This window comes from Lepidochelys kempii, chromosome 1, assembly GCF_965140265.1.
Source record: "Lepidochelys kempii isolate rLepKem1 chromosome 1, rLepKem1.hap2, whole genome shotgun sequence".
Classification (NCBI taxonomy): Eukaryota; Metazoa; Chordata; order Testudines; family Cheloniidae; genus Lepidochelys; species Lepidochelys kempii.
Genome location: NC_133256.1, coordinates 261,916,907 through 261,944,537, shown reverse-complemented (window position 1 = coordinate 261,944,537; position 27,631 = coordinate 261,916,907). Strand labels below are relative to the sequence as shown.

General features: G+C 40.0%; 1 protein-coding gene across 10 annotated transcripts in view; it reads left to right on the top strand.

Moving 5' to 3' along the window:
- The window catches only part of ATF7IP (activating transcription factor 7 interacting protein), a 168,165-nt gene that overhangs the window by 47,293 nt on the left and 93,241 nt on the right, over positions 1–27,631 (top strand). For 6 of the 10 annotated variants that reach the window (XM_073327313.1, XM_073327311.1, XM_073327315.1 and 3 more), the window contains exons 2-3: positions 5,145–5,294; positions 23,344–24,416. The exons of 2 other annotated variants lie outside the window; for them this stretch is intronic. In XM_073327313.1, coding sequence (XP_073183414.1) covers positions 5,293–5,294; positions 23,344–24,416 — 1,075 coding nt within the window. In that variant the 5' untranslated portion in view covers positions 5,145–5,292. The remainder of the gene's footprint in view (positions 1–5,144; positions 5,295–23,343; positions 24,417–27,631) is intronic. 2 more of the 10 variants (XM_073327308.1, XM_073327309.1) reach the window with 1 other exon arrangement.

Genomic DNA, 27,631 nt, shown 5'->3' with positions numbered 1-27,631 from the left:
CACTTTTCCTTGTGTATTTAAAATAGAACTCAAGCTGGTTTTATTATTAGCAGTCCAGATAAATTTTGAGAATCTTATTTAAGAAAGGTTATTATGTTCGAATTAAAATCAGGATGTCTCTGGCTTTGAGAGGGAGAGTTTGTGGGTGTTATGGAGTAAAACTTAACCCCAAATTTAAATGAGCTATTTTTAATTAAAACACAAATATATTTGCATTAATTTAAATACATTAATTTTAATAAAAGCTTAATAGATGTGTATCCATATAAACCAAAAAAATCTTCCTACTTTATAGAGGATAAAAATGTAGGTGCAGTATTGCAGGAATCCCTTCACTAAGATCTCTCTAAAAGAAGGTGGTATAAAGTAACTATTTACCTTTTGTGGTAGTAAATACTAATTTTAATAGGATTCAGTAATTTTAAGTGTGAGTAACATATGCAACTATGTGAATTGGAACAAAAAGATACAAAGGAAATGAGGATTTTTTGTTGTAAGTTGATTGCTCATGGGACTTGGGCAGCATTTACCTGCCTACCCCCTGCCCTGTCATGTGAAAGTATTGTTCATATTGGGGTCTTCCACCTATCGCTGAAGAATCTGATTGATATAGTCAACAGACAAAATCAGGTTACTAAATTTGATAATCAGCGATCTGCTTCTTGACAGCAACTCCTCTCAGTGCTTTCAAGCAACAAGAACTGTGTTACCATTTCACAGCTGGAACCAGCACTATGCAGTTCTTCTCTTCTAATGTTTGATCAATGAGATGTGTTTAGTTTTTAAGAGTTTCCAGTTGAAGAGATCAAATATGCCTCTGCCTTGTTTTTATGTGAGTCTGTTGGCCTCTGGAAAGCTTCATCTGTTCATTCAGATGGACTCGTGTAGATCATATGTGGCACCTACACCATAATTCTGCTCAGGGCGGTCCCCACATCCCTTACAGTGGGTCTTCAGCTTACTCATGGCTCTGGAGACAGAACTTGGATCTCTCAGTCTAGGTGAGGAGAAACCATTGACCCTGAAGACTTTGATAGTACCTATTTTTTCAGTTTTTCCTGCTGTGATGTCAAATATTTATTTTAAATGAATAAAAATAATAATTTAAATTGTCCAGAAAATGCAGAAATGTAAGTATTGGATGTCATGTGAGGCGTATCCATATTACTAGTAGTCATTTCATTACATGAAAAATGTAAATAATAGGAAAATGCTTGATATTTGATTTCATATGTGTATAACTGTCAAATTAAAACCAGTTTGCTTGTAGACGAGACAGGGTACTGCTCCTCAGTGAGAGCTGCTCCCTTGCAGCATTTTAGCTTTCAACCTCATGAAGTTTTGGCAGTAGGGCTGTACAAAGAAAGGCCACCATTTTCTTTATAATGGGGTGGTTGTAATTTTGTCATTCTCATACTCAAAAACTGAATAATTATTGTGATTAAACTTTTAAAAAATAAAAAAAAATCTTCATGTACAAATAATAGGCATGGAAGTTTTCTACTCAGAACTGAAAGCCTCCTGAAAGTGTTTGCTCAATGCACAGCAATGGTCAAAATGCAAACAAAACATTAGCATTTATAAAAATGAGCTAGAAAATAATACTTGTACGCCATCAGTTCTGCTGGGAACCTCAAGCTTGGCTTTTCCTTGCTGAGGCGTGTATGGCTCGTGGACTACTTGAGTTTGGCAGCACCCTGATGGGGATGAGCATCAGATACTCTGTTGGGCTCTACCAGGCTTCTTTGGGTTGACTCCTTCTTGGTTTGGAGGAGAGAGAGGGATTGGTGGTAGTCTCCCAAAACTACTTGCTTAAGGTGCCAAAAGAACTATCACTGTGGATTATACAAATCTTCATATGTTCTTCTCTCTCCTTTCTTACATACTCTGGCAAGCAATGAAATTTGGTAACAATGAAGTATTATCATTGGTCATTTTTAGTTAGCACCCATTGAAATAGACAAGGCATGTCACACTTCTTAGTTATTGTTTCAGGTTTTGCAATCGTAGGCATGTCACTGGATCAGTTACAGTTGGTTTGAAGCAATCTTGGTAACCTATGAGCTAAAGACTTTTTTTAAATGAAAGGTTAGGGAACAAGAAGACAGCATAAAAGATGCTGGTACACAGTACTGCCGATCAGTACCCTATTTTTGATCTCAAGGAAGCATTCTGGCAAAGGGGAATTGCCAGAGCACAGCGGAGTAGAGAGAGCACTGTGTTGTCAAACCCCTCAGAAAGCTGGTTAAGTTTATAGCTCCTTTTCAATGCCGAAGCAACATAAAAGAGCCATATTTTTTGGTGTGATATATTTACTCACTTCCTGTTTCCCATTGTGAGCTCCTCCTCAGTCAGCCTGAGTAATGATTCATTTGTTAAGCTTTGACAGTCTTTTTACTTGTTCTGACTGTAGAATTTGCTTTGTGGCACAGTTAGGCTGAAGAAGTGGCTGGGCTGTAAAAGCTTATGATTGAAGTTGACAAATTGAAATGCAGTGTGGAAATGCTCTTTGAAAAATTTCTTGAATCTTTTTCTTTGAGTGCATAGTTTTATATTTTTGAGTTGACTTGAATGACACACAATTTCCTGGCAGCAAAGATAAAATAATAACTGGCTGACTGTTGACCTTAGAGAATTAAATCTACTATCATACATTACTAGTTGAAATACATCTTACTCAACTCTGTGCTTGAGATTGTTGATTTCTTACTGTCATCGATGTTTGTTAGAAAGTGATTGTTCAGCATTATAGAAACATGCGGTATCTGTCATTATCCAGGGCCATTGTTCATACTAATAAATTGAAGAGCTGGCATTGGGTGTTTCTCTTCCCTTTGCCATTAGTAGTAAAAAGAAAACAACATTGGTTAGCTATACCTGACAGCAGTTGATACTTACTGAAAATATTTAGTCTGTAAATATTAGTCAAACAGCTGCTTTATGGGTAAAGGACCACACCAACCAATAAAAATACAAAATAATTGAGTACCATTTTTCAACAGAAAGTGACCTAGTAAATTTTTATGACTATAGATATGGTTGATAAAACTACTACTTATAGAAACCTGTTTCATGAAAAAGTGACGCTTCTTCCTTCCAACATTTATTCTTTAAAAGTTTCCTAATGTTCACATTTCTTTTGTCTTCCTTTTTGGTGGAACTGAATACTTCATTTATGTCGTGTATTCATGATTCTGCTCTGTTGAAGGATCCCAAACTATTAACTGCTCTGTCTATGTTCTGCATGCTAGCAGCCATCTCTGGTTACAAAAATAAAATAAAATAAATAAATAAAATAAAAATCCTGACTTAATTTGTACAACCTAGAGGACAATGTTTGTGTGAGTGTGTGCACATGTGTGTACATATATGCAATAATTTGGCGGTGAAGTTGGTGAAAATTGGACTGCTGAAGTTGATTATCTCGGGGGATGAGAGGAGGTCTCTAGTAAAACTTCGTGGATACTGATCTTTGCCCTACTTAGAGTAATTTCAGAAATATATTTGCGAAAACTTTAAAAATTGCTGTATGCTTACCCCCCACCCCACCCCACCCCATGCTGGATTCTATTTTATTACCAAGAGACTTTGTGTGTAAATGGAAGCTTTCTTTTCTATGTACAGGCTGCTCACCATGCTAAATTCCTTATGAGAAGAGTCCTGTAGTCTGGAATCTCTGCTATTGCTCCTCATTGTGTATCTTGTGGGCTAATGGTCTCCTCAGCAGAAAGATGATTTACAAGGCAGGAGTAAAATCTCAATTTGAGGGATGCCACAGTCCAATATGAATGATGGTCACAATCACTTCCATTTTAGTGGATAGTATTGTCAAATGTTTGGTTGTAACATCACCAAATTAAACTGGCAGAGATAATAGGTCTAGCATAACAGTTTGTGTTCACACCCATTTGCATACTCACACCCGTTAATTATGGAAAATAATGAGAAAGGAAGTATAAAAATGTATATGACAGATTATAACTATGAAAATGTCACTAATTTTTTTTTGTTTGCTTGAGTGTAATGGGGGGCTTTAATAAAATGCTTAATGAAAATGACTATCCTAGCTTGGCTTTTTAAAACTAATTTTTCCTTTCTTAAAAAAGCACAAACTTTAGAAAAATGTATTATACAATATTTAACACCTTTGCCTTCAGTGCAGTATTTGAAGACTGTGTGACGCTTCCATTTCTTGTATTTGCAGAGAAGTTGCTTATCTGTCTCTGCTACATAGCTATGCAGTTTCAGGTGTAAATATTTTTTGGAAGGACATATATATTGTACTTACATATATGTAAATTTTACAAATTGAGGGAGGCATCATGGATTGGCTTGAAGTCGGCTCCCATTTTCACACCCATTCGAGGTCTCAGCCCAATGTACTGATTCTATTTTTAGCTTGTTGCCAGGCAGATTTTTATATGCCTCCTTCTGGTTGTTCAGTCTCCAGCTACTGATAGGTGTATGCAAACTAATCTTCAGCAGCCAACCAGAGGGGCTATGCAAATCTCCGCTCAGTCCTGTGACATCAGACTAGTCAAGTATAGTTTCTGTTGCTGGGAGAGCTGATAAGGTGGCAACATGGCTGCAGGGGGCTCTTTTTTGGGTATGTTTTTTACATTTACAAAAGATTTTATCATTATTTAATGTAAAAGTAAACAAATGCCCCCCTCCCCCCCGAAAAAAAAAGTAATCAGTATTCTAACCAAATTTTAATTACAGGAAATAAAACGTCAACAAGTTTTGAAGGTACAAGAAGTCTTGCCTCCTTGAATTATATTTGATGGATTTGGTGTGTTTAGTAGTGGCAGTGCATAGGTGACTAGGTGTAGTAAGTAAGAAAGCAAACAAACCAAACAAGCCCCAGCAGGTGTACATCATCTCTCTGCAGAAAGCAAATCTTCCCTAGAGAAAAACAAGCCTAGTATATTAACAGCATGTTAAGGTTCACATTTTTGAGAAATTGAAATGCTCTTTTACGTAGATTTTCAAATAGCCATTTTTGGTTACCAAAAGAAAAGAGTTAAAAATATTAATGTTTGTATGACACATAGTAAGTTTAACACAATTTCTTAATGCTACTGCTTATTTTACAGTTTTTTGCCATTTCCTCTTCACTCTCTTCTTTCATTATGTCTGACAAGTGACCTCAGAGGGCTGCTGTTAATGACATCAGATTCTTCTGAGATGAGCTGTCTGATGCCACAGTTGCAAAGGCTAAGAGGTCAGAATTGCATCACTGCAGTTAGATGCACGTAGTACCTGGACTAATTTAGAAGAAAGCTATTCTAAATGTAAGTGTAAATGCCTTACTTTCTTCATTAAAGTGCATACTGAGTTGGCTCTAACAGAACCTTTTATACTTACGGTGAAGAGGCCTAACTTGGAATAGTGAATTATATGTCTGTTAATGTTCTCTTGTAGCTTTAGTCGTCATGTGTTTTGTGTAAGTATTCACTGTACATTTCTTCCGTAATATAGGTGTGGTTTAGGTGATATTCTTGTAATGTGTAGAAAAACTTCAAAACAAAAGCGGAATTGATTTTTTTTAAAAACAATTTTCAAGTTTTTTTCTTCGTGTAGAAGCTGTAATCTTTTTTTACCCTTTGCATAAGAATGATTAGTTCAAGTGTGCAATCGGTATTTTTTGGTACATGTTGTATAATTTCATGTCACTTGGGGATTTCAGAAGTAGCTATAGTCTTCAGTTTTACAAGGGATGTGACATTATGTAACAACTTCCTTTGCATAATTAACTCCGCTTGATATTGTTTAATTATGTTACCAAATGGGGGGTGGTAGTAATGAATCCTGTGTTTATGTCAAAAGTGCAAATAAGACATATACAACACCACAGATGTGTTTAAAATGTACTAACTCATCTTAAAACTGTGTTAACTCAAATTGTATTTATAAACAAACGTATTTGGATGGCTGTAAATGTCACCGTGTTAGAACATTCACTTCTGCTGTTTTACAAATGTGTGGTAGTAGCAATATTTATACGTAAGGCTTTGAGGTGTTGCAATTCATGGAAAGCTGAGGTTTTGCATTCTCTGTAAAGATTAAACCCTATAATAGTCCTAGGAAGAAAAAAAAAAAATAGACTAGCGACTCTTGTTGATATGGCTAAATTCCCTTCAAGAAATACTGCTACTTTTTATAATCCAAATAAGCATTGTAATGTAATTCTAAGAACAAGTTGAGGCTCTTGTCTATATTTTATTACAAAGGAGCGTGTGTGTGAGAGACAGAGAGAGAGAGGATCTGATTTAACAAGTTAACAAACTGATTGCTTTTAAGCTCCTGAATTGTTTTTGTGGTGCTTACTAGAATGTGCATTTTTAATGAAAATACCAAGTTATTGGGAGAGATGCTCTGCACCCACCACTCTCCTCCTCTTTAAAAACAAATATATATTTTGGGAATGAATGTTGTTTCTACTTCTTATAGCATCTGTCAAGACAAATAGTAGTGGACAAAGTTAGGTTCAACTCTGTGGAATTGCTTGGGTAAAGCCAAAAGATTTAATTTGAGTAAATGCACCTATACAGAGCAGCTGCCCTGTAATGTAGGAAGAGTTCTAAAATTAATGTCATAGTTACAGGTTCATTAAGCCACTTAGCTTATCTAGGAGACGCAAGACACACAAAATTAGGAAAAATCTGAGCTGTTACTTCGGTGGGGGTGGAGGAACTGTTCCTCAAATAGAAATGGTATTGAAAAGGTGAAAATTATTTTGAACTCAGGTTCTGTTTGCGAAGGCCCAGCTTCAGCAAACCACTTAAGCACATACTTTTAAGTGCATGCTTAAGTGCCGCACCGAGGCCATGTCTACACTAGCAAGCTTACTGTGGCACAACTGTGTTGATACTGCTGTGCCATTGTAAGATAGCTTGTGTAGTCACTCTGTGCCTACAGGAGAGAGGTCTCCTGTCAGCATAATAAAACCACCTAAACTAGCAGCATTAACTATGTTGGTAGGAGATGCTGTGCACATGAGTGCATATGCTGGCGAAATGTACATTGCTCAGGGGGTGGTTTTTTCACACCTCTGAGTGACAAGTTTTGCCAACATGAGGTAATGTAGACATGGCCTGCATAGGAATGGACATAAACATGTGCTTTGCTGAATTGTGGCCTGAGAGAAGATCTCATGTATTAAAAAATGATTATCTCCATTGTCTCAATTTGGTTTTAGTCTCACAAGAGGAGCAGAGCTTGAATTGTCTGTTGGAATAGTGGGAAGAATGTGTGCATTATGAAATATTCTAAGGGAGAAAGGGTTAACCACTGCAGTATTTAAACTCAGCTTTTTTCTTTTCTTTTTTTTTTTTTTTTACCATTTTTAAAAACTAATATCTACATTAGTGAAAGTTTGTAGTCTTAGGATATGTCATACTCCAATTTAGCCTACAAGGACCTGTAGGTGTAAAATGCAGTATCTTTATTGAGACTGTAAATATCCTGTTCGCTACAGTCATCATCAAGTTCTGTTGTGAAGCTTCAGTTGTTTCATTCGGACCAGAAAAAGGGCTTCTGCTTAGATGGTTTAACACTTATTTGGGAATCTGTTTATATTGGTTAAAATGACATTCCTATGTACAATAGTTCAGCCTTATTTGTTTTCACGCCCTGTCTGGATTCTTGGTAGTAACCTCATGTGCTTCCCTTGTTGCTGGGCAGGATTTGAGGAGCTGATATCTGATTGGGTGTCAGGCAACTGCTGATTTGAGCCAATCAGATAAGGTATTTGAATTCTTTCCCAGTACAATAACAATGAAGCAACTGCTGATTTATTTTTCCTATGGGGAGATTATGTAAACTAAGAGCATTGCTGCACCAGGCTCCCTCTTGGGTATGTTTGAAAAATTACAAGGCTTCTCTGTGCTAAAAGGGGAAAGGCTTTTGTTTATGAACTTGTTTACTACTTAACCATTTCACTGAAATGTCAATATGATAAATAGCAAAAAGTCTATTAAAAATAGTGTAGTAAGTTTACAATGGTCCCATATTTAATCTGTTAATATGCTTATTAGAAAATAGAGCAAACTGATATAAATGCTGTAAAAATTCTCACCCTAAAATTGATGTACAAGTTTAATTGATATCGTTCAGCTAACACTCTCATAATTTTAGCTTTAAAGGGGAGAACTCAAAAACTTCTGTAACATGTAGCAGAGATAAATTGTATTTGTGGCTGCCAGTCTATTATATGACAATCCTGTTCGTTACATTTTAAAAGTAGATATAATTGTGAAAGACTCCAGATAGGTGGTGGTTTGTATATTGGGCACTTTGCGATTTGAACTGCAATCAGATAAGGTAGACTTAAGAAAATACCTGTTAGCGGTATCCAAACATATCACTGGTGCAGAACATCTTAGCATCTGTCCTCTTTTGCAGATTGATTCACATGGAAACAGTGTTGTTTTTTCTTTTGTGTATAAGGATATAATTGTTTTCTGTGAATTTTAAAATTATTGCCAGGTTATTTTAACTTGTTACTGCAGTTCATTCCAGCTTGAAAACTGAGTTTTTAAGAACCATTTTTTTAGAAATGCAGGTTCCATGCAGTTTTCTCATTCTGTACTTTGGAATCTTGGACTCTGCACCTAGAACAAAGTGCCCTGATCAATTGCTCTTCTTATTTTTTTGACTATGCCAAATGCTAACTAGATTTGCATATCTAGATAACTCTGAACGACGTTGATTTACATGATCATAGAGAAAACCATCTTTATTTCCTCCACATAGTTCTTGCTCTTTGGCAAGTGTTTTTACGTGGTTATGGCTAATACACATGTTGGGAATTTTATAGTGAACACCATTCTAGATTGACTATCTTTATGAAAAGAACCATTGTGCACTGTTGTTTGGATCCCAACTTGTTTCACTGCTTTCCATAACCTTCTCTTTGTCTGTCTCCTGTTACCAGGCAGGATTCAGAAAGCTGGCTGCTGATTGGCTAACTTTTTGAGCAGCTCTTGAGTTGCTCATATGAGCAGACGATTATAGGCTAATCCATAGCAGCTATGCTAATGCCTGCCTTTGTTGCTTCACAGCAGTGATCTCTGCTGCAAAAGACTTGAGGGAGGGAAAGGGAAAACTCTCTAATTGGCTGAAGGAGGGGTCCTTCATGTATTGTTAAAAATACATTGGCACATTTTTGGTTTTACCATATAGCCACTGGCCGTTTGAATGTTGGTCCTTTGCCTTTCAGTAGGGAGAAAAATCTGCAGGTATTATTGGAGAGATATTCTTGGTGGTGTTTGTCTGTTTGGCACAGAACTATATATGATTTTCAAGCTTAATATGAAAGAGAAGGCTAAGGGAATTGTCGTAAGTGAATTTAAATAGATATATACAATATTTGTGTGTGTTGATGTTTCATAATTATTATTGCCATCTATGCAAACTTTTAAAAAAGTTTATAGAATTCAACCCCTTGCACATTTTCCATTTATATACAGGAATAATTTTGTGCACCACTGTACAAATGCCTTTTTTTGAGATAAGAGATGCCTGATTTATAAAAGTTACCTTTTGCTTGGTTGGGCACCTGTGGCAATACTTACTTTGTTGCGAATCGGTCATGTGATTATTAAGAATTGTGGAAGTACTCAAACACCATTTGAAGAGTCTTAAGCAAAGCATTAATACTTAAATGGACACGTTAGGATATTTAATTATGTACATTGAAAATACCAATCGTTTTAGATATTTTGCTCAGGCAACTCCTTCATAAGTGTAGCCTTTTTCTAGAATTATTCTTTGAAACGTGGCCTCCTTACCCCTTTAGTCAGGGAAGGCAAATAGATATGTGAAAGAAGACTGCTGATTGGCTTGCACGGATGTGACCAAACCTGTATGAACCGGTCTGTTGAATGCTACTTCCTTATTGCTTTGGCTGTTTCTTGTCACACTCAGCACCTACAAGAGATCTGTTACATGGCTGCAGTGTGCTCCCTTGTGGGTATGGCTGGAAGTTATACTCTAAGTCTTGTGTGCAGTGATATATTATATTTAATTAATGAACCAAATGTAGTTTTCGTTTTAACTTTTCAGAGTTTGTGCTAGCTTTTATTTAATGTTCTCTTGCTACAATAGTTAATCTGTAGAAGACCTGCATGTCAGTTAAAATAACCATCTAATGATGGATTTTTATTTAAAAAACAAAACAAAACTTTTTTCCTCTGGAATAATTTTAAAATTATATTTAAAGTTTTGGTTTGAGGAAGTTTTTTAGACCATATATTTTTGGACACAAAGAAAACTGTTTGAATAAAACCTGTTCTCATAATGCAAAAAAAAAGGTATTGGAAGATGTATCTTTATTTTAGAAAAAGAGGAGAAAAAATAATTTACATTCTACTGTGGCTGGTTGCCAAAGTGCAGTAGCCTTGTAAAAAAGCAAAATAGTGAAGTACCTTTCCTTTTTGTGCATAATATAGTAAATACATATTATATTAATAAAAATTAAATACTTTTCACGTTAATTATTTAGACAACTAAGGAATATGTAAGAAAACAAATTGGTAATATTTCTGATTTTACATGCTTTGCTTTTCAGTTGTACGTTTATCATTACAAAAGGCATCTGAAAACAGAGATCTACCGTTTTCCTGTATACACTGTAGTTGAAATTTCGTGTATCTATTGAGATGTATTTACCTTAGTTTGTAAATTACTGTATGTGGTTGCAAACTTCATTCTGATTAAAGGTTCACACAAGAAGAATTCATTGTATAATCCTATTGCATTGTGGTCCTGGAGATTATAAATTTAAATTACTTCGTTTCTCTTATTAGTTCATATGTAAAGGACCCTTACAATCTACACATTACAAGTTGGTAGGAAGGTCTTCTGTTATCTTCTCAAACTCTCTTAATTCCTTAGACAGATTAGCCAAACCTAGAATTATTCCATTATTTAAATTAAAACAATAAAGCACATTTTTATTCCAAGACACATCTCCTTGTTAAAATTTTTATTGCAGAACAGCTATAAGCACAATAAATAATGAAATTTATATTCTACATTATACAAGTAGGATGAGATGAACATCTCCAGTGGTGCAAAATTACTTGCCTTGAACTCATTTGAAGCTGTTGTGGCCAGGGGAAGGAGGAGATGTGTGCTCGTTTATAAAGCATATGCTTTTAAAGTGTTTTAAATATTTTCATGTGCATCTATTAATTTACATATTAAAAATACTTGTGTAAAATGTATTTTAGGGGATTTTGCAACCTACCTGTAGATAACTTGATACTAACAAGTCATTTGGACTTGACATTTGATCTATCTTTAAATAGTTATAATCTGATGAGGGAGACACTTTGTTTAAAAAAAAAAATTTCAAAGCAACTGTTTTATGGGTATCATAAAAATGTGGATGCTTGCTCCCTCTGCTGGTGGTGCAGCAGCAGTTAATCATATACAGATGTTGTCCTTTGACATACTGATCCTGGTGTAAATATGGGATGCAGGTTTAAGAGGTTAAACAAAACATGTATTTGTTTTGCCTATCAGAGTGCTGTCTAAGCAATAATGGTCACTCAAATCTGAGGACTAATGTTTAGCAGGTAGAAAAGAATAAAGAAAAGAAGTGTGATAATGAATAATGTAAGTGTGAATGGAAAACAGTTGGGAGGAAAAAACATTCTCTTTATTGTACAGTAGAACCTCAGAGTTATGAACACTAGAATTATGAACTGATCAGTCAACCAGACACCTCACTTGGAACTGAAAGTATGCAACTAGGCAGCAGCAGAGACAAACAAACCAAAAAAACCCCACCAAAACCAGTACAGTACTGTGTTAAACATAAACTACTTAAAAAAAAAAAAAAGCAGCATTTTTCTTCTGCATAGTAAAGTTTCAAAGCTGTATTAAGTCAATGTCCGGTTGTAAACTTTTTGTTCAGAATTACGAACATTTCCCAAGATGTTTGTACTCTGAGGTCCCACTGTATCTTTTTTTCAGGAAGTTTCCTTGTATTATCAATTACAGAATACAATATTTAGTGGCTGTAGGCTTGGAACCTACCTTGATGTTTACTGAGAAAATCCAGTTTGGTTAAATTACAAGGTGTTGCATTCCAGGCAGGCAGCACAGCAGCTTTAAATGGGTTAATGAGAAAAGCTCACTTATTTCCGTAGGCAGTTTCCAGTTACAGTACCACTTTTTTTTTTCCTTCTTCTTTTTCTTCCAAGCATGCCTGAAGTCTTGAATCATAACAGATCCCTTGAGTGTTTTTGAGCAGAATGTTTTTAAATCATGATTTAAAAACAATCTATTTTTTAAAACCATTTAAATTTTATTTACATGTTAGTTCTTTACTTCCCATTTTATAGTCATTAATTGCTAAAGTAAATGTTTTATGCTTCTTCAGTTAATTTCCTAGTTAGCAGAACTTCAGATTTACATAGATTTTTTTTTTTTTACTAAGAAATTTCACACTTAGAATGCTCATTTAAGCTGAAAAAAGACCAGTCCAGAGTCTCATTAACATTATTCTGTGAGAGCAACACAAACTCACACCCTAAATAAGCAAGTAGCCCTTCTGACCAACGCTACCTTCCCGTCTATTGAACCTTCACAAGTCAAGAAAGCTGAAATGCTTGTGTTCCTACATCATTTAGAAAAAGATGCCTTGGACTTGGGAAAATTCTTGCTCTGCCACAGACTTCTTTGACCTTGGGCAAGTCATTTTGCATCTTTGTGCCTTAAAATCCCTGTCAATAATAATCCCTGCCTCTGAATGTTAAATACATTAAAAAAGATTGAGGTGCTTGGATACTATGATAATGGGACCATATATGTTTATATATAATTAGATAAGGAACTTAGGTACTTTCGAAAACTTAGTTAAGGTATTGAAATATATGTAACTTTTCATTGTTAACGATGCAGTAGTATTGTTTTGAAGTGACAGATTTTTACGCTCTGGGAATTTTTTAATAGAAATGCTGTTTGAGCCCCGGATGCTGCAAACACAAATGCAGCTGGTTAACTTTAAGCACATGGAACAGAAGTACTTGTGGCACCTTAGAGACTAACAAATTTATTAGAGCATAAGCTTTCGTGGGCTACAGCCCACTTCATCGGATGCATAGAATAGAACATATAGTAAGAAATATATATACATACAGATAAGTTGGAAGTTGCCATACAAACTGAGAGAGGCTAATTAGTTAAGATGAGCTGTTATCAGCAGGAGAAAAAAACTTGTGTAGTGATAATCAAGATGGCCCATTTAGACAGTTGACAAGAAGGTGTGAGGATACTTAACTTTAGGGAAATAGATTCAATATGTGTAATGATCCAGCCACTCCTAGTCTCTATTGAAACCCAAGTTAATGGTATCTAGTTTGCATATTAATTCAAGCTCAGCAGTTTGTCGTTGGGGTCTGTTTTTGAGGCTTTTCTGTAGCAAAATTAAGCACATGAGTAGTCTCATTATTGGCAGTGTATTCATGAGAGTAAAGTTTTATATACCTTCCATAAAAGTTTTTCGGATTTGTTGTCTTCCTCCCCGCCCCCTTTTCTTTTTCTTTTAATCTGTGGTACCCAGGTATGCCCTGTTCACCAGGTTTCAAGCCATGCGCTTCTTGTTCCAGGTCTCTGCTACAGAGCGATCCATAAAATAGCTATTCGAAGGGCTGGGGGAAAGTATATGTGGAGGACTGGTGCTGGATTTGTGGGGAGTTCAAGCCTAGGATAAAGAAGGGTAGGGAAGCTAGGCTGAAATTCCTGCTGATGGAAGTGGTGCTTAGGCTACTGTCAGTTAACTCGTCTGACACGGTACTGAGTGCTGCAGTGTCAATGAGAAGCGCTCCTCCAGCTTTAGCAGAATCTCAGCATCGTTTTCCCTCACCCTTATCAAGGAAGAAATGCAAAGCTTCTTCAGAGGCACCAACCAGGGAAAGGTCTCCATTCTCTAAGGCTTTGTCTACACTGCCACTGTTGTTGGTTAGGGTTGTGGGGAAAAAAGCACCGACAAAAGTGCTGGTGTGGACAGAACTATGCTAATGTCAGGAACATAGCTAATGCTGTTTGTTGGGGTGGTTTAATTATGCTGGCAGCAGAGCTCTCTCCTGCCGGCAAATAGTGGCTACATGGGAGACCTTACAATGGCATAGCCGTGTAGCGGTATAGCTGTGCTGCTAGAAGGTCCTTAGAATAGACATAGCCTAAGTCTCAGAAATGGTCAGGCAGGAGTCAAGTAGAGTGCACCTGAAACCTAAACATTCCTCCAGCGCCTATGTTGCAACAGTCCACTCTGGCTCCACAAGGGGCACCGTCGGCTTTTTCAGCACCACAACAAGATACTGTCTTTGTGCCAACCACCCTGGAGCAAGAAACCTGCTCTGCCTCTCGGTGCTGGTGTCTCCTTCCTTCCAGGAGTCTGGTCCTTTGGCGCTGCTGCCGCTTCCGCCAGCAGCTCAGCCTCTGGTACTGCATCTGCCTGCTTCCAGGACAGGTTGCGCCTCGAAACTGTCCAAAGGGAAGCCTGCTATGAGGCATTGCTCCCTCCATCACCAGTCTCTTGGCATTGGTTCCCAACACCAACTGGATCTAGCCCGCCATGGTCTAGGAAAAGGGAACTCATTGTCAGACTAGGAGGTGGGATCTTAGTATTGCAGCCCCAAAGTAGGACATGCCAGTCTGCACAAATTCTCTCTTCCAACCTACCACCTTGACCCTTCAACGGAACCTGCCATGGGAATGTGGCTGGGACAGCTGTGGCCAAGATCCATATCAGTGGCCATTTTGGAACCTCTGGGGGCTTCCCCCAGCTTCAGATCTTTCCCACAGCATGCATACTCAGTGTCCTCATCTAGAAAGGATGAGTCTGCACACAGGGCAGCCCAGTTCCAGCACTGGGCCTGGTAGAGAGAATCAAAAGGAGGTTCCAGACCCGGAGCAACAGCTGATTCTGCCTCCTCCAATCTTGGCTTCCTCTTCATCCTCTCCAGACAAGGCCATTTTGTCCAGCAGGACTTCACCTCCTCCTGATGATTTCAGAGTTTTTATTAGGAGTTAAAATTTGAGAGTAGATGCAGACTTAGAGGTCAGACCAAAGAGGTCAGCGAATAGTCACATCTCCTGGTTTACATGCTGTCATCAGTGGGCCCCTCCATTGTAGCTCTGCCAATGAATGAGGTGATACTAGAGCCAATAAAGGCTTTATTTATGGCAGACTCCATTTTCCTTTCCTCCCACCTTTAAAAGGGCAGAAAGAAAGTATTGTGTACTCTCCCAAGGGTTTGAGTACCTTTAAACTTATTCACCTCCGGGCTTATTAGTTGTCACAGCGACTAATGAAAGAGAATGATGGAGGCACCTGCCTGTGGGGGGGCCCCCCCATCAAAAGATATGAAGAGACTATGCATATTTGGCAAAAAGATTTATTCTGCAGGAGTTTTGAAGCAGCATATTGCTAACCAGTAGTTTCTTTTGGGACAATACAATCTTAATTTTTGGGATTCCATGGAAAAATTTCAAGAAGCTGCTTCCAGAGAATACTAGGCAGGTCTTCTCTTGCGTGATCAGTGAGGGAAGACCAGTTACAAGAATGTCACTGTGTGTGGGGCTGGACACTGTAGACCTGGCAGCTAGAACCATGACCTCCACAGTGACCATGTAGAGATCATCCTGGCTCCAGTATTCGGTCTTTCCTATGAAGCCCGGAGTACTATTCAGGATATGGCATTCAAGCATCTTTCTTTATTCTTGGACCAGACGAACAGTGAGTTCCATGGACTTAGGAACTCTAGAGCCACTCTGAAGTCCTTAGGTCTGTACACACCTGCCCCAATCAAGAAGCACTATTGGATGCAGCGCAGACGCCAGTATTTTGCTCCTCCTTGTCAGCAGGGCCTATCAAAAAGAGGTCTGGGGTTATAGGCATAAGCTTCCCCCTCCTGCTGCTTTAGCTCCGACTCCAGCCCCGTCAAAACACCTGGGAACTGCAAATCAGGCATTTTGATACGACAGTTGAGGTTGACATATCAGTCTCCATGTCTCCAGACCCAAACCCCCTCACTGTTGCAAACTGTTTGTCCCACTTCCGCAGTTCTTGGTCCCAGATTACTTAGAAACAGTGGGTCTTGAGCACTGTGGAAGTGGGATGTGCGCTCCAGTTTACTTATACCCCTCCCTCCCTGTCTGTTATCAGGGACCACTCAAACTCCTTATTCTGGAAGTTCAATCACTCTTTCACTTAGGAATCATAGAGGAGGTTCCATGTGACCTCAGAGGGAAGGGGCTTTATTCCCAATATTTCCTAATCCCAAAAGTGGAAGAAGATCTCAGACCAATTTTAGACCTGCATTATCTCAACAGATGCTTAAAAAGGATTAAGTTTTGCATGGTCACCCAGGCTTCAGATATCCTTTCCCTTGAACCTGGGGACTGGTATACCGCCCTCAAGTTAAGATGCATACTTCCATGTGGCAATCAGTCAAGATCACAGGAAGTATGTCCAATTTCTGGTGATGATTTTGATTTACCAGTTCACTGTGCTGCCTTTCGACCTGTCAGCAGCTCCCAGGGTCTTTACAAAGGTTATGGCAATAGTAGCTTTATTCCTCTTAAGATGGAGAGTGCTGGTTTACCCCTGCCTAGACAACTGTCTTGTCAAAGGCCAGTCCAAACCATAGAATCATAGAGTATCAGGGTTGGAAGGGACCTCAGGAGGTCATCTAGTTCAACCCCCTGCTCAAAAGCAGGACCCATACCCAATTAAATCATCCCAGCCAGGGCTTTGTCAAGCCTGACCTTAAAAACTTCTAAGGAAGGAGATTCCACCACCTCCCTAGGCAACGCATTCCAGTGTTTCACCACCCTCCTAGTGAAAAAGTTTTTCCTAATATCCAACCTAAACCTCCCCCACTGCAACTTGAGACCATTACTCCTTGTCCTGTCCTCTTCCACCACTGAGAATAGTCTAGAACCATCCTCTCTGGAACTACCTCTCAGGTAGTTGAAAGCAGCTATCAAATCCCCCCTCATTCTTCTCTTCTGCAGACTAAACAATCCCAGTTCCCTCAGCCTCTCCTCATAACTCATGTGTTCCAGACCCCTAACCATTTTTGTTGCCCTTCGCTGGACTCTCTCCAATTTATCCACATCCTTCTTGTAGTGCGGGGCCCAAAACTGGACACAGTACTCCAGATGAGGCCTCACCAATGTTGAATAGAGGGGGACGATCACGTCCCTCGATCTGCTCGCTATGCCCCTACTTATACATCCCAAAATGCCATTGGCCGCCTTGGCAACAAGGGCACACTGCTGGCTCATATCCAGCTTCTCGTCCACTGTCACCCCTAGGTCCTTTTCCGCAGATGCAGAGCAGTGTTATCCTGATCCAGAGAAAGTTCAGTGCTCTAGGACTGTTAATCAACACAGAAAAATTTCCCCTCTCTCCGGTCCAGAAGATAGAGTTCATAGGGGCTGTACAGGATCCATCTCAATCCAGGGCCTTTCTTCTGCAGTACAGGTTCTAGGCAATTTGATCAGTTCTTCTTTGAGTGCTTGCTCATGTCTGTTCTACATTAGGTTTAGGGTGTGCATGCCACGTGCACCATTGCCTGAGATTTTTCATTCAGTGGTATCCGTCGGGCTGGCTTTAGCACCCTCTGGTGCTGTGTGCTCATGTGCCAGTGTAAGGGGCGCTGCCAGCCATGCACCCTCTCAGTTCCTTGTAATTGCCTGGGGCAGTTGCTAGAACGACCCCTCTTGCTTCAGGAAGGCACCTTCTCAGTGTTTTTTGGGGGGGATGGGATTGTTTCATAATTTGTTAGTTTAACAACTGGTACTGTTCATCATTCCCTGTGCCGAGGAAGAAGCAGAAAAAGCAGCACGCTGACAGTAGGCACTCACCAGTGCAGAAGAAGCATAAGCATGGGGAAGGCAGCGGAGTGCAACCCATGTCAGGCCACTCCTCCACACTCAATCCTACGATGGCACCATCAACTCTGCCGAGAGCGCTGAGTCCGGAGTGGGATTCTCTAACACTCAGAAGCCACTGTGGCACCAGCGGTCTAATGGTTCCATTGACCCTGGAGGCCTTTGCGCTGGCCAGGGATTTACTTTCACTTCTGGTTCCCCCCCACCCAACTCTGATGGAACAGCCTGTGGCTCCAGTGTCTGTGAGCAGGAAGGAGAATGGTGCTAAGAGCTCCTTCCCAGGACCTTCTGGGGCAAGCAGACCATGATACTGTTGCAGCCATCTCTGGTCCACTGCTGGTCCCCGGCCTCCGGGCACTGAATGGAGAGTGATACTGCTCCACCATGGTCACTGAGGGAGGACCCTTAATATGAGTCCAAAGGGGTACTATACGTTCAGCCTAAGGACCACCACCAGTACCCAACCTATGAACTGTTGGACCTTGGTGCAGGTCCCCTGCCGGCACCAGGCCAATGGGTCAATGGCCACTGGAACCCCATGGGTTTTCCACCAGTACCATGTCTTCCCTCCCATTGATCATATTTGGTGGTTTCCTAGATGCAGGCTACCGCCCCTTCCTGCTCAGCGCCAGACACCGACTCCGGTACCAACCCCAATACTGATGTTCAGGATGTGGCTTCCGTGGATGTTATTGAGGCTGAGGAAGAGGAAGGAGCCCCTTCTCCAGTGCAGGCCTCCTCCTCCTCCCCAGATGAGGCCATCTCTGGACAAAGTACCTCCCTTCTGTAGGATGACTTCAGGGTCCATCAGGATGTTTTGCAGCGGGTAGCAACTCACCTGGGACTAGAGATTGAGGATCTTAAGGAATCATCCAACAGCATTATTGACATTCTGGCTGCAGTAAATCTTGCAAGACCATGGCCAATTGTCAGCCAAACCTTGCCTGCCTTAACCTAACTGTGTGGATGTTACATGGTTTGAAACCAGAGGAGCAGGCCTGTTCGGACCAAGTTAAACATGTCTTGCTAGGTAGCAGGAAGCCATCCACTAGGAGTATCTACCTGGCCAAATGGAAGCGCTTCTCGATATGGCGTCGCATTGAGGCCTTCCTCTGACCCAGTCTTCCCTTCAGGCTATTTTGCTCCATTGAAAAATAGTTGCTATTAGTTCAGTAGTAGTTCAGATGGTTGTTCCATCTGAATCAATGAGGTCTGGCCCATGCATCTATCAAAGTGTACTTGGATGCAATCTCAGCCTTCCATCTGCCTGTGAACAGCAAGTCTATACAGTTCTCTCACAAGATGACAGTCCAGTTTCTCCAAGGCCTGGAGAGACACTATCCTCAGATCCGTGAGCCTATCCCTCCATGGGACTTTAACCTACTTTTGTCAAGGCTCACGGGGCCCCCCCTTTGAACTGCTAGTGTCATGCCCTCTACTTTTCTACTGGAAAGTCGCCTTCCTGGTAGCAATCATCTCAGCTAGAAGGGTTTCTAAAATCAGGGCCTTAACATCAAAACCACCATACACAGTATTCTTCAAGGACAAGGTCCAACTGTGCCCCCACCCAACTTTCCTGCAAAAGGTGTTTTCACAATTCTGTAGCAACCAGACTATTTTCTTGCTGTCTGCTTCCTGAAGCCTCACAAGAACTCTGAGGAGTGGTGACTGTACTCACTGGAGGTTAGGCGTGCCCTTGCCTTCTATATTGAGAGGACTAAACCCTTTTGCAAATCAACGCAGCTCTTTGTAGCAGTAGCAGAAAGGATGAAAGGGCTTCCAGTATCAGCCCAGAGGATCTCGTCCTGGATAATCTCCTGTATTTAGGATTGCTTCAAGCAGGTGAACGTCACACCTCTGGCTATTCTAATCACTGACTCCGTGAGATCTCATGCCTCTTCAGAGGCTTTCCCTGCTCAAGTCCCAGTCCAAGACATCGCCGGGCATCAACTTGGTCTTTGGTGCATACCTTAGCATCCCACTGCGCCATCACCCAACAAACTTGAGATGACACCAGGTTCAGAAGAGCAGTGTTGCAGTCAGCCTGTCTGTGAACTCCGAGCCCAGCTCCTAAGGTACTGCTTATGAGTCACCTAACATGGAATGGACATGAGCAAGCACTCGAAGAAAAAACAGTTACTAACCTTCCGTAACTGTTGTTCTTCGAGATGTGTTGCTCATGTCCATTCCCCAGTACTCCCTCCTATTCCTCTGTCAGAGTTGACCGGCAGTAAGGAACTGAGAGGGTGAGTGGCTGGCAATGCCCCTTATACCGGTGCATGAGTGCACATCACCAGAGGGTGCTAGAGCCGGCCCAATGAGTACCATGGAGGGAAAAATCTCCGGCAAAGGTGTACACAGCATGCACACACCTAACCTAACGTGGGATGGACGTGAACAACACATCTTGAAGAGCAACAGTTTAGGAAGGTTAATAACCGTTTTTTATAGATCTGAAGGCTTGCCCAGTCACAACAGCAGGAAACTGTTTGAGGCTTCTGGTTCACATGGCTTCTTGCACCTATATGGTTCAATGTGCCAGAAAGCAACTCTGATCTCTGTGGGGCTGGCAGATATCAGTCTACTTACCAAGCCTCCATCAGTTAGACTTGGTGGTAAGAGTCCACCCATGCCCTTACCTCCCTAGATTGGTGGACAGATCCAGCCAACGTATCTGTAGATGTTCTCTTTGCCTGCTTACAGCCAACTCTCATGCTAGTGACAGAGTCCACCTGGGTTCTCTACAAACACAGGGTCTATGGTCCTTTACACATCAATGTCAGAGAGCTGAAAGTTGTCAGACTGATATGCCAGGTATTTCTATTGCAGATCAGGGAAGCAGCCTTTTAGTCCTTACAAACAACCTCAACAAGCAGGAGGGAGCTAGCTCTTTGCCACTCTGTCAAGAAATGACTTTATTCTGAGAGCTCTGTATTGCCATCTTAGTAGATCTAGAAGCATCTTAGCTGCCAGATGTACAGAATGACCTAGCAGATAAATATGAGTCACCATGACTGGTCTCTTTGCCCAGATGTGACCAGATACATCTTCTGTCTCTGGGGGTTTCCCCAAATGGACCTATTTGCAACAAAAGCCAACAGAAAGTGTCAGCAGTTCTGCTCCCTTAAGGATCACAACCCAGGTTCCATAAGATGCCTTTTTAATGACATGGTCAGGCAGGCTTCTCTATGCTTTTTGATCAGTCCCACTCATTCACAGGATATTGTCAAAAATAAGACAGGACCAGGCCAGAGTCATACCTATAGTGCCAGCATGGGCCCGTCAGCACTGGTTCTCCACTCTTGTGGTGCTGTCAGTGAAATCTCAAATTTCACTGCCACTAGACTAACCTAATCTCCAAGATCACGGTTGCCCACTCCACCCAAACGTACAATCACTTAACTGCATGGATCCTCCTGACTAGACACTAGAGAGCAGACTTGCTCGAAAGATGTTCAGGAGGTCCACATTCTACAAGAGATACTTACCTTGCTAAATGGAGGCATTTCTCTACCTTGTTTCACCAGAACGGGGTATCACTGACCAGTGCTTCACTTCAACATATTCTGGACTACTACTTATTCTTGAAACTCAAAGGTTTGGTGGTTAGTTCCATCAAAGTATATGTGGCTGCTATTTCACGTGTTCCATCCTAAAGTGGACAATCACTCTATTTTCTCCAGTGACATGTCCATAAGACTTTTAAAGGGTTTAGTCAAATTATACCCGCAAGTACAAGACCCCGTTCCCCTGTGGGATCTAAACTTAGTGTAGTCAAGACTTAAGGGTCCCCCATTTGAACCATTCACTACCTGTTTGCTGCTGCATCTGTCAATGAAGGTGTCATTTTTGGTAGTCATTACCTCGGCCAAAAGAGTAGGAGAGCTGAGGGCAGTAATGTAGGGACCTCCATATACAATCTTCTTTAAGGAGAAAGTTTACCTACCTCCTCATTCAAAGTTTGTCCCAAAGATAGTTTCCTCTTCCCTCATCAAACAGCCAATTTATATGCCTGTATTCTACTCAAAACCATTGTACAACCAGGGAGGAAGAGTGCTTGCATACCTTGGGTGTTGAAAAGCCTTGGTGTTTTGCCTGGTCAGAACCAGACACTTTCATAAATCCTCCCAGCTGTTCATAGTAGTAGCAAACAGAGTAAGAGGTCCATCAGTCTTCACCCAGAGAATTTTTTCCTGGATTGCATACTTCATATTAGCATGCTATGACTTGGTTAATGTCATTGCATTCTTAAAGTCACAGCTCATTCGACAAGGTCACAGTCAGCCTCAGCAGCCTTTCTGCCACAAGGCCCAACTGCAGACATTTGTAGAAAGGCAACGTGAACCTTGGTCCACACATTTGCCTTCTGCAGTGCTGGGGCTCAAGATTCCAGAGATGCTACAGTGGGGCAAATTGTTCTCCAATATTTATTGAAATATACTCCGATCCCACTTCCTGTCTTACAGCTTGTGAATCACGAAGAGTGGAATGCACATGTGCAATAACTTGAAGAAAAAATGGTTACTAACCTGTTCCATAACTGTTGTTCTTTGAGATGTGTTGAACGTGTCCATTCCACAACCTGGTCTTCTACCTCTCTTTATTGAAGGAAGAGAAGAAAGAAGGAATGGAGGAGGACTGGGGTGGCTCTGCCCTTTATACCTGTATGCAATGGCATGCAGCAGCAGAGCTTCGCCCAATGGGTGCTGCTGAAGGAAAATGTTTCCGACGGCTGTGCACAGGGCTCACTGACACCAAGAGCAGAATGAACACGTGCAATACATTTTGAAGAACAACAGTTTCAGAACAGGTTAGTATTGCTTTTTGGTGAGGAGGGGAGAGAATCAGGTTCTTGTTTTTGTTTCTGAAACTCTGTAAAACTGAGTAAACTTTTTGTATGAAACAAAGTAAGAGTAAAATCTTTAGATGTCTAGTATCTTTGAAATAAGAATGTTTAATTTTCAACCAAGGAACTGTTTGCATCTCTCTCACATGAGTTGTTTGGTTGGATCTTAGGTTAGCACAAGCTAATTTAAGAGTTGTCTTTTTTCACTTTTAAATGTCAATAAGTTGATCAAGTGTAGTAATATAGGACATTGTGAATCTTGTGAACTGAATTAGTAGACCTTTAGCACACAATTATCTATAATTGTTGCATTTCAGAGGGCTGGGTGTGGAGGAAAATGTGAATGAGAAATGACATTAAAGTTATATAATGCTGTGTTGCTTTCATGAATGTGATGAAATCGATTTGCTTTAAAATGTTCTAAATGCAACTTTTTACACTTACTTTCTTGGAGTACCTGCATTAACTACTTACAATACTGTATAGCACACATGTATTGGGAGGGGCTAGTTAGCAGTTTTACTAAACAATATTTTATTTTAATTCCTTGCTATCCTTTTATTTTATTTTTATATTTTAAGGGTCAAGATGGACAGCACAGAAGAACCTCAGAAAAAAGTCTTTAAGGCCCGAAAAACAATGAGAGTAAGCGATCGGCAACAACTTGAGGCTGTCTATAAGGTCAAAGAGGAGCTGTTGAAGACCACTGAAATTAAACTGTTAAATGGCAAACATGAAAATGGAGATTCTGATCTAAATTCCCCTTTAAGCAACACAGACTGCATGGAGGACAAAAAGGAGTTTAATGGTTTAGTGGATATATGTCTTGACCCTGAAGAAGGGAGAACTGAAAGTGAGGAAATCTCTGATGTCAAAAGTCCTGCTGTCAGGGCAGAGAACAAAGATGGTGACCTAGATTGCAAACCTGAAACATTGTCTCCAGAGAATGTTATCTCTGAACAAGAGCAGGAGGATCTTATCATTGCTTCAGTCTCTGAGGGTGGAAATCAGGTACTTGATAACAAAAAAGATGATGACCTTCACGAAGAACACAGAATAAAACATAGTTTGGACCAAAGAGAGACAGAGAGCCCATCTGAAGGTGAAAGCAAAGTAAGCTGTGATGTTAATGACTCTTCAGAAGAGAAAGCAGAAACAAATGAATTAGCTGTTAGTTCTGATCTACCTGTTGAAGAAGAAAAAAGTGCTGAAGAAGAGGTTGTTGATGAAGATACTGTTGGAGAAGAGGCTATATCTAGCAGTATGGAAACTGACCAGGAACCAAAGGATGAAGGAGACCAATCTGCATATCTTCCAGAAACCACCATTGAAAAGTCAGTAGAAGAACCAAGCGAGAACATCTTGGAAAACACAGACTCTATGGAGACGGATGAAATAATTCCAATTTTGGAAAAGCTGGCCCCAGCTGAAGATGAACTATGTTGTTTTTCTAAAACTTCCCTGCTTCCAGTGGATGACACAAGCCCAGATTTGGAAGATAAAATGGAGAACTCTTTGGGTTCACCATCCAAACACGAAATCAGTGAAAGTTTGCCTAAAGAAGCTTTCTTAGTACTCTCTGATGAAGAGGAGCCGTGTGGTGAGAAAGAGGAGGATGCTGAAGTGGTACTACCAAACAAGACAAGTCCTCCAGGTTAGACACTGTTTTTGTTGTAGTTGTGGTCCAAATATGAGATTTTCATTCACCTATTTGATAAAATAGATTGATGTCTTGGTATACTGATTAATGACATGGACAGAATTTCAGCTTTCAGTTGTATATTTTGGGAGATTTTTCAGTTTATTCCATATTTGTAAGAACTTATTTGAATTAAGTCTTTTAAGAGAGCATCAAATTCAGAACAATTTTTGTTGTGATAATTCATGGGGTAAGGCCATTGTTAATAAAGTAATGAGCTTTGCAGAAGAAAAATGATGAACTTTGCCAATTTTGAGTTTCTTCTTAAAATATGAATAGCTGATTTAAGCAGAGCAATTAATTGAGCAGCCAGCAGAAGAACAAGTTGAAAGTACTAATAAATGTCTTGACTAGGTTCAAGCTCTGCTTAGGTACAGTGGAAAGGTTTGGCTGAAATGTCAGGCAGCCTTTGCATGGCCCTGGCAGAAGTTAAAGGTGCAAGGGTCATGCTTTAATTAATACCATTGATGTAAGGCCTGGCTTCAGTGCTCCCCTTTCTTGCAACGTGCACGATATACCCCTTCCCTCACATTACAGTGGGGAGGAGATCCGGAAGGAGGCAGTGGAGTTGACACAGTCACCTCCACCTGCTGTATCCCAGTTAGGGATTCTCCAGGGACAATTTGATTGCCTCAGGTTTATTTTGTCATGCTTAATTTATCATACAAATATTGAAATACAGCAGAAATATTTTTTTTAAAATATATGCATCGTTCTACTGCTGCTCCTCCACTTGCATGCCCAAAATGGAGGACAAAGGTATAAACTGAAAAACTGAGATTACCCCAGCACAGGTAATTGAAAAATTTAACAGCACTCCAAAACCGGAATGATCTCTCTCAAAAATGATGGTGGGTTGAGATTTAAACCTTTAGTTACAGTGCTTAAGATGAAGTTTTGTTGCTGTTTTAAAAAAAAAAAAGAAGAAGAAAGGAAAAAAAAACACTCCAGAGATGCATAATTAAAGATGGATCTAAGTTGGAGAAAAATATACGTAATGTATGGGATTGATAGAACCAGGTTTTTGGGAATATGGTTTGCAGCTCTGCCTTTCTTGTTAAAGTGGATGTTACAAATATTAGAGACAATGCAGTGACTGAGAACCCCAAAAATATGGGAACTAGAAAATCCTGGCTAATGAAAATAATTAGAGAGGCAGTGAACCAAAGTTATTTCTACTTGAGATCAATGGGGCGTTGCCAGAAATGACTTCAATGAATAAGGAACCATATACCACTTTTAGAAGATGATAGTCTAGAGACTCTACCAGGCTAGTCATAATTTACTATTTCTATAGTACCTAAAACAGTATGAGATGTTCCAGAGATGTAGGAAAACAGATGGTTGTCTCAAATAAGTTGCAGTCTAAATGGAAAACTTACTGATCAGAGCTGGAAGGCAACAAAAAAACTATTATATTAATGTCAAATAAAAGAACAAAAGAGCACACATTTAAGGGAATTAAGGGCCAAAAATGTAAGCCATTTAAGTAAATATCTTTACAAAGACTGTAGTTAACAATTGGAGTAAACTACCCTGTGTGGAGATAATCTGATTACAAATAAAAAATTTTTTGATAAAAGCATAACATTACTACTATTGTCCTAGAGCAGTGAATAGCACAACATTTAACAAAGCATAGGCATGAAGGACGATGCAAGGGGATGTGGAAGGTGTTAACAGCTTACTAATCTTACGATATGCAACATATGGCAGCATTGAAGGGGAGCTCAGTTTTCTGGAGTTTGGGAAACACTGAAATAATTAGAATAAAGAGTGTTAAAAAATATGTTGGATATTTGAAGGAAAGAAGAAAATAACTAAACATGCTAAGGCAACAGGCAGTATTGGCATGTTAATATCCTGGTCTTTTCCTCTTCTGGAATGCATATACTCCTATTTTACTTATTCTTCTCAGGTCTCATGTATCTTGAGAATGCTTGTGGTCTGTAGTATTTTATGGATTAGCACATTTTGTGCTGTCTAGAAGACTCTGGAAAAGCTGTTCAAAGCAGTGTTCACAGAAAGGAAGGGATACGTGTTATCATATAATATTTAAACATTAGTTAGTTTCATTCTTCTAAAATAATGGAGGATTTAGCTCTCATTGACCATCTATCTTGAGAAATAGCTAACTTTCTAAAGTTTCCACTTTGCCAGTATGCATCAATGCATCAAGATGTTTAAAACTGTGAGCTGCCCAAGGCAGAGACTTGCCATTTTTATCTGTCTATAAGCTGCCATGTGCACCTGTGGTGTTATATAAATAATTCATGGGAAACTTCAGTGTCAACATACATGTGCCAAGGCTCTATTATGGGTTAGCCATTAATTGTCACTCATGTGAAGCTCTGAATAGTGCTTCATGGTGTGATTTACAGCACAGTTATTCTATGCAGCTATTTCTTTTGTACAATTGAGTTGACTTTTCTTGATCATTGAGGGAGGATTTAACTGATGTTGGGCCTAATACATTCCAACAGGAATTTTTAAGTGTTGAGTATGCTAAGATCGTGTTGACTACGTGGATAAACTCTCTAATTATTTTGTTGATGTTGCAGACTCATGGTCTCTCTACCATGCACTGTGCTTATGCTGCGTGGAATTATACCATGTAGAAGCATACACAAATAACTGGTTTCCCCTATGAACTATATAAGAACCACCATGTTTAAGGGCAAACTTAAAAAGACATCAGAAATCTCAGTGAAATGGTCAGGTTCCCACTAAATCTTTAAGACATCTGAAGAGGGGTAAGTGGGGTGTCCTTTCCGATGATATAACTTTCCCTGGTAATTTAAACTGCCTTTGCAGTCCCTTTTGAATTTGAAAGGAAAAGTTTTTGAATGGCAGTTCCCTCCTCCTTCTTGCCTACCCAGAATAGAGGAAATTCACCCAACCCTAGACTAAAAAGTAATGGGGGCTTATCTGCATTACTGTCTAGTTTGTGGTGAGAGGGGGTACTGACATAAGGAAAGAGGAGGAGGTCATTTGGCTCATGTTCACTTGGAGATGCTTTTTGGGAGTGGAATATCTCACTAATTCAGTGCAAGTTCTGGACAAAGAAGGAATAATTTTGGATGGGGAAAGCTGGGAATCCCAGATCCCCTCTCATATACACTATAAACATACTGCTGCATCCACAGGTAAAGCAGGAGGTGAAGCCTTAA